This window comes from Periophthalmus magnuspinnatus, chromosome 22 (assembly GCF_009829125.3).
Source record: "Periophthalmus magnuspinnatus isolate fPerMag1 chromosome 22, fPerMag1.2.pri, whole genome shotgun sequence".
Classification (NCBI taxonomy): Eukaryota; Metazoa; Chordata; class Actinopteri; order Gobiiformes; family Gobiidae; genus Periophthalmus; species Periophthalmus magnuspinnatus.
Window position 1 is genome coordinate 27,683,368 of NC_047147.1, and position 11,289 is coordinate 27,694,656.

The 11,289-nt window shown below is 42.6% G+C and overlaps 1 protein-coding gene across 1 annotated transcript in view; it reads right to left on the reverse strand.

Moving 5' to 3' along the window:
• Positions 1-1,287, reverse strand: part of gsc (goosecoid) — a 1,806-nt gene extending 519 nt beyond the window's left edge. Inside the window, exons 1-2 of the mRNA XM_033988575.2 lie at positions 947-1,287; positions 1-240 (exon numbers count right to left, since the gene is read on the reverse strand). The exon at positions 1-240 is cut by the window's left edge and continues 17 nt beyond it. Of these exons, the coding sequence (XP_033844466.1) occupies positions 1-240; positions 947-1,277 (571 nt within the window). The 5' untranslated portion in view covers positions 1,278-1,287. The remainder of the gene's footprint in view (positions 241-946) is intronic.
• Positions 1,288-11,289: the final 10,002 nt, after the last annotated feature.

The window sequence follows — 11,289 nt, forward strand, 5'->3', positions numbered from 1 at the left end:
GCAGGTGCACTTTCCGGGCCAGCTGCTCCCTCGTGCCCACATCCGGGTACTTGGTCTCCTGGAAGAGGCCCTCCAGAGCCTCGAGCTGCTCGTCCGTGAAGATCGTCCTGTGGCGGCGCTTCCGGCGGCAGTGGAGCTGGTTGAGGAGCTGGAGCTCGGTGCGGGACAAACTGCCCATGTTCATGTAGGACATCATCTGTGGGACGGGGGACAGCAGCACCGAGGCCGGACTGTCGTAACCTGCGACACGGACAGGACTGTGAGGCTCAGAGCACAAAAGGATAAACATCTGGAGAGTTATTTGTGCCAAACAGACGGCGTGGGCGCAGTCCACACGCGCGCGGATCTTTAGGTCAAAGAAGATTAAACTGTGCGTATTTACGCGCGAGGAAATGTGGCTTTAAATCACGCGTAAAAGCAGCAAAGTCTGACGTGTTTACAGAAGAACAGGACTCACTCTGTCACAGTCACAGCGGCGCACGTCCCACCGCAGCCCCGCGCACAGACACAACAAACCCCAAAGGCACCGCTTTTACGCACAGGCGCCGCGTCCTGTTTCTGTCTCCACTTTTTACGCAAAACACCGCTGGAAATTTGGGAAAGTTTTCCAACTTTAGAATAAAGGGAAAAGTTGAAATGGTCTCTTTGGAATAACCCACGCCCCTGAAATTCCTCCACATCTGCTCAGTTTGACGAAAATGTGGAGACTTTACAGCAGCGAGGCACAAACTGTACACGGTGTACCGAACTGTGCGTAAAAGCGCAGGTTGGTAACAGCAAAAGACGAAATTTAAATCTGTCAAATGGACAAACCCAGAACTGAAGAAGCGGCTCCTCGATCTCCAAACGTCTTCAGTCCTACAAAGATTTGTCCAGTGACAGATTTAAATTTCGTCTTTTCCTGTGGATCAGACTCTTCACACTCATGTTTTTATCATGTTCTCACCTGGCGGGATGCAGGGACACTGCTGCGGGCTGAGGCCGGGCACAGACCCGCAGCAGGGCGGTGCTCCTCCGGCCCCTTGGACCCCGGGCCCCTGGACGTGTAGTTGTCCGTAGTAGTAGCTGTTATATCCCAGTCTCGTCCCGCTCACGGGCTGCACCCCGGGAGGAGACGGGCCGCAAGTGGCCGAGTACAGTCCGTTATAATCGGGGTAAATAGAGTCCGTGAGGCCCGCGGCGGACAGAAGCACGGGGCTCCTGTGCAGCAGCAGCGGCTCTTTGCAGCCCGTCCGTCCGGATAAGATGCTGTCTATGCTGAACATCCCAGCAGGCATCGCGGCGGCTCCAAACTCAGGACGAGAGGGAAAAGACAGAATAAAAGTGTCCGGATGTGGAGGCGTCCTGCGTCTAGTTCCTAGAAGTGCGTCATGTTGCTCTGAAGTGTGCTCAGTGTTTGCTCCTCTGGGTGGGACAGGCTGAGGAGCAGCGCACGAGCACCGCCTTTATACCCCTCTGACGTCACCACGCAGCGGCGCTGCTCTGGGATCAGCCGCGGCGCTGTGTATTGACAATTAATTCAATTAAGATAATCCGCACTGTTTGCAGACTTTTTGGACAACTCCAGTTGGACCTTAGACGCTCTTCCTGCGGAGTAATCCGATTATTTTCTTGTCACTGAAGCATCATAATCTACAGAGCACATTAGTGTTTACAAAGAGGAGGCGGTCAGACCTTTCCATCAAATCTGATACAGCAACGAGCAACAAACAAGAGACAAATCACAGCTTTAAATCTGCTCCACAGAGTCTGTGCAGAGCCTGAGCAGGAACCTCTGCTCAATAAAGCAGCGTTTGTTTCATTTGATCAAACACGTGGAAAAGTCACGGGCTGAAATGGTCTGAGTTTTAGAGACACAGAGTGAAACATCCACGGACACGAGGCTCTGTTTATTTCACATTTTCAGGTGTGTTCTTGTTGTTCGTGCGTAAAATGTCTCCAGAGTCTGTGCCGCTGCGCATAAACAAAGACTCTGTGGCACAGGGTCCAGTGCGCACCGCGGCCTCACGTGCGGCCTGTGCGCGCTCTGTGCGCGCTCTGTGCGCGCTCTGCGGGGCGCGCTCCTCCTGCAGCTGGAGCCTCGGCCTTTTCCCTCTGACAGCGATAAGATAACGAGCCATTATCGCCTCATTGAGCGAAACAAAGAGAAGTTAGTGCATATTTACAGCGCCAATCAACAAAGCTGCGCAAAGCAGGACGCGCTGCGGAGCAACGTGGATTGCGCGCAGAGGCTCATGGGACTCTGTGATTACATTTGAGGCTGAGTGGGTCGTTAGCACATCCTCAGGACGCACAGATAAGTTTGTTATTTGAAAAGGAGCCGTTTAGATCCGACAGTGACGAGGAGCGCAAAGACGCACTGCGCCACTTTAATGCGCCACTTTAATGCGCCAAAACAATGAATTTCCCTCCTCTCCTGAGCTGGACTCAGACTCTTTTTCTTCTGCTCTTTACTCTGGTGTTTTATTTTATTCTTGACTTTTACTTTTGCGCCTTTAAATCTGCGGATCATTTCAGACTCGTTCTTTTTCTTTTTGTTTTGTTTTAGTTTTTCTCAATTTATTTGTACTTTTTTTTTCGAATCAAAAATTTTATTTTTAAAGAATTAAAATAAAAGTCAGAGACAGTGACGTTTTATCCACGTCACGTCCGCGCCGTGTTTTTTCTGTGATGTGGATTAAATAAAATAAATTAAATAAATTAAATAAATTAAATAAATTAAATAAATTAAATAAATTAAATAAATTAAATAAATTAAATAAATTAAGCTCATGGTTTTGTTCATAAACCTGTTTCTTTTTCTCTGTTTTTTTTGTGTCTTTTCTTTGACTTTTCCTTTAATGCCACAAAATCATAAAATTCTTTTATCTGAACCATCCCTTTAACTTTAGTCACGTGACTTATTCACACTTTAATTATCGTCCTGTTTGTTTCACTTTGTCTTTTATCTAAAACAAACACAGATTTAAATGTTTCCTCAGGAGATTTTTACTGTAAAAAAGTGTCTAAAATGATCAGAGAACGATCGAGAAAAACATGAAAAATACTAAACACAAATCCAGACCTAAAAGAATCACAAACATTTGGCCTTTTCACATCAGACAAACCCTCCTCCCCCCTGGTATTTAACACAGGACGTGACGTGTTTATGTGTTTTTATCTGTATATTTGTTTTGTTTTCTCTCTGTCTCAGCTCAAATTGTTTTAAATGATCTTTATAAATAAACCTGAACTGAACCAAAAAAAATATCCAAAATTTAAAATAATTTGCGTTTCTCAAAACCGTCAAAACCCGAACGTGTCCAATTATTTTATCGTAAATTTTTCATACGTAAAATATCATCAAACCTGACGACTGCTCATTTTAAATCCGATAAACGCGACAAAATCCAGTTTGTAATTTCAGTTTCCTGAGATAAAAACCCTTCACATTATCATCATTTCACCATTTTAACTTTACAGATATTTCCCAGAATCCCACATTTCCTTTAAGACGATCATCCTGAGCCTCTTCACGCCGCATTTCACCACCAAAAACTCACACGGATTTCATTTCAAACCTTCCTCCAAACATCCTCAGGTGTGTGTAATTTCCCTGTGACATGTTTTATTTGCGTTTAATAATAGCGCTGTTTTCTCCCGCTCGCCCTTGAACGCACCATGCTCTGGCTGACTCCTCGTTTTTTCTGCTTCTGCTGCTTCTTTTCAAACCCTTTTTTTGTAATACAGTGGAGCGGAGTGGCACAAGACCCGGGCCATAAGCTGTTATTATTTTCACTTTTTTTTTTCTTATATTTTGAGTCCGAAGTGGCGGTGAAAGGAGAGAGAGAGAGAGAGAGAGAGAGAGGGAAAAGCCACAAAACCCAAGCATCTATTTGAAATTAAAAGCAGAGGAAGAGGAGAGCAGGCAGCACTTAAAGGTGAATAGGATTGTCAGTCACTGAAATAGGAGGCTGCACTCACAAAAGCCATATCCATGTATATATATGAAGCTCTGATCTGTAAAACCAGCTTAAACGGCACAAATCAAAAAACACCGTAAAGCAACGGCCACAACGGATAAAAACATCAAATAAAACATCAGATAAAAAGCTCCTCCTCGGCCTTTTCAAACCAGACACTCACATTTGCATAAAACTGAAAAACTGACAGGGAAATAGTCCAGGAGCGCCGGGGGAAAACTGGAAAACGCCGGAAATATCGTTTTTATACGTTCAGATTTGAGACGTAAAAGTTGTATCCACAGATTTGAGTAAAAAATAAAGTTAGTCGTGTTTTTTTAATGAATTATGAGGATTCAGGTTTGAGCCGAGAAAGAAAATGTATTAACACGGTGGTTTAAAATGAAAATGTGACACGATTCTGAGCGATAAACTGAACGGAATTGTCATGAAAAAGTAAAAATGTTTGTTATTCGTGACGATATTTGAGCTTTAATGTTGTTTCCTCGTCACAATCAGACCTGGACCTGTGTTTTTTGTGTTTTTTTGTTTCTTTTGCACATGTTTAACACAAAAAACGCCTTTTCTCTCACACGGAAAACGCTCCGTTCCACTTTGTGATGTCATCGTGTGATACAGGAAGTGCTCCACTGTGTTTTTAAACTCCACACACCTTCACTAAAATCAGTAATAAATCTTAAAATTGATAATTCTGCATATTATATAGATGTTTTTTTTGTTTTTTTAATTCAATTTTTATCATTTCGAGCTCACGTTTCAGACACTTTTTTATTTAAGCTCGAAAAGAAGCTTAAAAAAAAAAGAAAACTTATTAAATCACACCTGTGTTTTTTATTTGAACATAAATTAAATGCTTTGTTTAAACTTTCTTTTCAGTTAAAATAAGAAAAAAAAGGAAACGATGTGTAGAAAAAAAAAACTAAAAATACTGGACAGAAAAAATACAAGATAAACTTTAAATTTTACATTTTTATAACAATATTTTTGATACTTTGGGACATATATATAACTGTACAATAAAAGGTACAAAAATACAAACATTTTCAAATATAAAAACTATAAACTCTGCTCGTTTTATGCTGCGGAATAAAAACAACAAGAAAAAGAAGCCACAACGACGGCGTGAACAAAGACTGTGGCAGACGTGATTATGGCTCTGACAAAAACAGGATGAAAAAATAAAAAAGAGTCGGAGGAATAAGGCGGAGTTTTGTGTTTGGATCCTGCAGCTCGTCAACAACAGAGACGTGAACAGATTAAAGACGCCCACACTCAGATTATGGTGATTAGAACAGAAAAGAGGAAAATGCTGGAGGTTTAGGGTCTGACAAAAGTAAAAGGGGGTTTAATATTTTAGTCTGTGAAAAATGTGGTTTAAAACTTTAGGTCGCAGCCGTTTGTGGAGGTTTTAAAGTCAATTTTTAACCTGAAAAACTGAAGATTTGAGCAGAATTTAAGCGACGTAAAACCAAGAAAGAACAACACCAGAACCACAAAAACACAGGACTAAACCAGGACTGAACCAGGACTAAACCAGGACTAAACCAGGACTAAAACTGGATCAAACCAAGTCTGAATCAGGACTAAACCAGGACATTTCATAATCTGCACAAAACGTTTCATTTACCAGATTCACTAAAATAATAAGAAATTAATGACATTTAAAAAATAATCTTAGGTCATTTTTACAATTTTGTGCCGATTCAAAATGACATCGGCCCAAGTCAGTCCTGGTTCAGTCCTGGTTTAGTCCTGGTTTAGTCCTGGTTTAGTCCCGGTTTAGTCTTGGTTTAGTCCTGGTTTAGTCCTGGTTTAGTCCTGGTTTCCTCCTGGTTTAGTCCTGGTTTAGTCCTGGTTTAGTCCCGGTTCAGTCTTGGTTTAGTCCCGGTTTAGTCTTGGTTTAGTCCTGGTTTAGTCCTGGTTTAGTCCTGGTTTCCTCCTGGTTTAGTCCTGGTTTAGTCCCGGTTTAGTCCTGCTTTAGTCCTGGTTTCCTCCTGGTTTAGTCCTGGTTTAGTCCCGGTTTAGTCCTGGTTTAGTCCCGGTTTAGTCCTGCTTTAGTCCTGGTTTAGTCCTGGTTTAGTCCCGGTTTAGTCCTGGTTCCATATGACTCTTCTCTCTAATCTCTGTTCTACTGTTTCCTCGTCACAAACAGACCTGGAGTTGACCCTTTTTCTCTCAAACTGAAAACACTCTGTTCCACCTTGTGATGTCATCATGTGGTGATACAGGAAGTGCTCCACTGTGTTTTTAAACTCCACACACCTTCATTTATAGAATCATTTGGATCATTTCAGTCCTGGAGTTGCCTCTTATCTCGACTAAACTAAAGGTAAAAGGAGCTGTTCACTTGAAAAAAAACTACCACTTGATGACATCACAAGGTGGAACGTCGCATTTTGATCTTTGGAGATGTAACAGACGAATAATAAAGTGTGACTCAAACATGTGAATGAAACAAAACACAACTCCAGGTCTGTTTTTGACGCGCTAACAACATTAGAACATGGATTAAAGCGTCAAGAGTCAGTTTTGTGTCATATAAGACCTTTTCAAAACGCTCTGTTCCACCTTGTGATGTCATCAAGTGGTAGTTTTCAAGTGAACAGCTCCTTTTACCTTTAGTTCAGTAGAAATTTGGCAACTCCAGAAGCTGAAACGATCCAAATGATTCTAGAAATGAAGGTGTGTGGAGTTTAAAAACACATCAGAGCACTTCCTGTATCACCACATGATGACATCACAAGGTGGAACGCTGCATTTTGATCTTTGTAGATGTGACAGATTAATAATAAAGTGTGACTCAAACACGTGTGAATGAAACAAAACACAACTCCAGGTCTGTTTTTTGCAGAGTTATATCACAGTTTCACGCTCACAGGAGTTTTCCGTGATGCAGGACGTTTAATCTCGGTTTTGTACGTGGTCGTTTACTGCGGCGAGGACAGGTTGGAGGTTGGAGGTTGGAGGTTGGATGGCGTCCACGGAGCGTCGGTGCACTCGGCGGTCATCTCCTCCTCGGCTCGTCCTTCAGCAGACAGTAGATCAGGTCTCTGCTCACTCGTTTGTAGAGTTAGGGCTCTGTGGAGATTACACACTAATTGTCCCGTGTTTGGATTGTCTCGGGGTAAAAGTTTGATCGAAGACGTGCGTCCTGATCACCGTATCAGGATCGCGCCCGGGCTCTTCTCGCGCGCTAACGTTTAACATGTGTTCAAACGCAGAGGGACACGTCGATCGGTTAAGACAGATATTTTTCCTCTTTTCAAATGTTGCTGTTTCGCTTACGACACGTTATTTGTCAGACACACCTCGGTATCGTCGCGGAAATGTGAGGAGGAAAGAGCAGTTTTGGAGGTGGGGGAGGCGGGGGCTGCGTGGTTTTCCCGTCTCACTACACATCAGCGACCGGCGGGAGGAGCAGACGGAGGAGCAGACGGAGGCCGGAGGATGGACAGGAGTGGGACAGGTGACACGTCCTGAAGGTCCAACATTACACAAAATGGACTCTCGCAGCTTTAAGTCGCGTTCTAATGCGGTTTCCTCCTCCAAAACACACCTGGAGTTGTGTTTTGTTTCATTCACACACGTTTAACGCACAAACGCTGCACATTTAGGCTGAGAAAACGCTCTGTTCCACCTTGTGATGTCATCGAGTGGTGATACAGGAAGTGCTCTGATGTGTTTTTAAACTCCACACACCTTCATTTATAGAATCGTTTGGATCGTTTCAGCTTCTGGAGTTGCCAAATTTCTACTAAACTAAAGGTAAAAGGAGCTGTTCACTTGAAAACTACCACTTGATGACATCACAAGGTGGAACAGAGCGTTTTGAAAAGGTCCAATATGACACAAAACTGACTCTTGACGCTTTAATCCATGTTAGAACGTCGTTAGCGCGTCAAAAACAGACCTGGAGTTGTGTTTTGTTTCATTCACACATGTTTGAGTCACATCTCCAAAGCTCAAAATGCGACGTTCCACCTCGTGATGTCATCAAGTGGTAGTTTTTCAAGTTAACAGCTACTTTTACCTTTAGTTTAGTAGAAATTTGGCAACTCCAGAAGCAGAAATGATCCAAATTGTTCTAGAAATGAAGGTGTGTGGAGTTTAAACCACAGTAATACCACACAATGACATCACAAAGTGGAACAGAGTGTTTTCTCAGTCTAAATCTGCAGGTTTGTGTGTTAAACATGTGTGAATGAAACAAAACGCAACTCCAGGAAACGACATTAGACCAGAGATCAGAGAATAGAGTAATACGAGCACTTTAAATCGAATTACCGTAACTGGTCCGACTGAAGAATTTGAAGTTGGAAAAGTCACAATTTAATCACCAAATCCAACAAATAAAATGTGTTTTGTGTAAAGTGTTTGCACCGACACATCAGAAATGAGATTAAACTGAAACCTGATCAGGACTAAATCAGGTCTAGAGCTGGACCAAACCCGTCTAAACTGGACTCAAAACTCAGATTTCATAATGACAGGGCCGGCGTCAGCTTTTAGGGGGCCCTGGGCAGAATGTGTCTTTGGGGCCCCTGGATGTGGACGTGCCCGGACTCAGCTGTTAGCGACTCACATTTGACTCTGCTCTCGTCACTTTGTCCAATTGTGTTTCTATTTATATGAACAAAAGACTGAAATGTTTTAATTTAACTTGTAAAACAGACGTTCAAACTAGACTATATATTAAAAAAACAAACAAATTTAATCTTTATAGACGGATATTTAGGCTGCTGTAAACACCTGAGCTGTTTCTAGTATAACTTTACATATTATATTATTTTCAGTACAAATGTGCGAGCTCTTGGGGGCCCCCTGGTGGCTTTGGGCCCCTACGCAGCTGCTCAGTCTGCTTATAGGCTGAACCGGCCCTGGTAGGAGTACAAATATTCAAAATGTGCTTTAAAATAACAGTCTAAAGGTTAAAACGCATATTATTTGAAGTATATATATGTATTTTAATCGTATAAAACGTGTCTTTTAACTTAAATCTGCTTTTGTCTCGTTTTATCGCAGTAATACGTTCAGTCCTGTCCGTCGCGTGTTGATTGTTGTCGGTTATTTACACGAACACGGTTGTATTTATTCCTAATCTTTCTGAACAAACACAGCGATCACAAATGACAATAATAAAATAATAAAACTAAAGACAAAACTAAACGCGACGCAACTGGAACCGACCACCAACCTGGCGACGCTTTTATAAACTTTAAAATATTTACGTGCAAAAATCAGGATTCGATTATTAACCTCCTGAGACTCGAGCTCTTTCATGACATTCTTTATTAATTTTTCTTTATTATTTGGGCTGATTGGACCTGATGAGTCTAAATACAAAGAATTATTTTTTTACATTATGTAGTTTGAGAGAAAATTTGTAAATCAAATGTCCTCATATGTGACATTTTACTCATTTTGGTAAAACATTTGATTAACGATTTGCAAAAACTATTTATTAAGACCCTGAAAACAGCAACATTTGTCCTGAGTAAAAACAAAATGAGAAACAACAATTGTGTCTCTTAGAACAAAGTGTCTCATGTGAAGAGACAGGAGCAGGAAGAAAAAAATAAAATAAAATATTCTAGACATTCTAAACGGTTAAAAATGAATATATATGTTTACATTGTTGCTGTTTTTCTTCATGTAATAATTTGCACTGTGGCCTGGACAAACCAAAAACCTGTTGTCCACATATGAGGACGCCGGGTCTCAGGAGGGTAACTCAGTTTTGTTCGTTTCAAAATTTAGCGCTGAATTTCCCCCCAAACTGTTGACCATAATTTGCATTAGTGAGTCAAAGCGATGAGGAAGTGAACGATCCTTTAACGAGACGAGGAGCCGTTAGCGTTAGCCACAACACGAGAATAGACAAAAACAGGATTAGCCGAGTCTAATCGGGCCCGTCCCGTCGCTACAGACACAAACCAGACGTGCGTCCTCGCCGTACACGTCAGAAAAGAGCTCAACGCCGGCCGTCCACGTCCTACAAAATCAAATATGTCCAGGAATCCGTGTGTTACTCTGAAATATTTCAAGAATCACCCCGCTCCCCTCCCTCCCCCGCCTCCGTCCCGCTACAACCGAACCACAAAAAGGCCGGGACCAGACCACAAACGCCGTACACGCCCGACACATCAAAGTGCGTCTGTGGGATCTGAATGTCGTTTTAGTGGAGCTGTCATGTTAAACGCACTCGAGACGTTTAAAATAAGACGTCCTGAGTGTTATGGGCTATAAAAGCGCACGGGTCGACGAAGTGATGAACGACCCGCAGTAAAAGCAGGGCCGGTTCAGACTATAAGCAGAATGAGCAGCTGCTGAGGGCCCCGAGGCCAGCAGGGGGCCCCCAAGAGTGAATAGATTTATACTGAAAATAATATAATTTATCAAGTTTTATTGGACACGGGGCTTGTGTGTTTACAGCAGATTAAATATCCGTCTGAAACAAGTACATTTGTTGTATATCATAGTAAAATAGTAGTAAAATCTCTGCTGTTACGTTTGTGTTTGAGTCGGGCAGAGGTGAGGACAGCTCTGTGTTTACACCAAGGACCCAACATAATGTAAATGTAAGAAACACACAACTGAACACCTTAAAATCCAACAGAAATGAAGAAAAAATCTATAGAATTGTAAAAATCTTGACCTTCCTCTTACATGTTTGTGTTATTCTTATATGTTTGTGTTGTTCTTATATGTTTGTGTTGTTGTGTGTTTGTGTTGTTGTTGTGTGTTTGTGTTGTTGTTGTTGTAGTTGTGTCGTTCTGGATGTTTTCAGTCTGATGTTGTTCAGATAAAAACAAAAACAACTGGTCAAAGTGACGAGAGTCAGAATGTGTCAAATGTGAATCACCAACAGCTGAACCAGGAGGGGCCCCAGAGACACATTCAGCCCGGGGCCCCTGAGAGGAGGGGGCCCCAGAGACACATTCAGCCCGGGGCCCTGAGAGGAGGGGGCCCCAGAGACACATTCAGCCCAGGGCCCCTGAGAGGAGGGGGCCCCAGAGACACATTCAGCCCAGGGCCCCTGAGAGGAGGGGGCCCCAGAGACACATTCAGCCCGGGGCCCCTTTAAAGCTGGAGCCGGCCCTGCGTAGCACGAATGAAAAATTATTTTTGTAAAACAGCGACACAAATAAGATAAAGCAAATGGAAATGTGGATTTGTGTTTTTTCTGCTTCTTGTTACGGGCGACATTTTGAGGACTGTTCACTATTCCACACTCATCGCCATAGCAACAGTTCTGATTTCTCATCATTCTTAAACCAGTGTATAAACTGTGTGTGTGAGTCACAGCCCGTCTGTCCAGTGGAAGCAC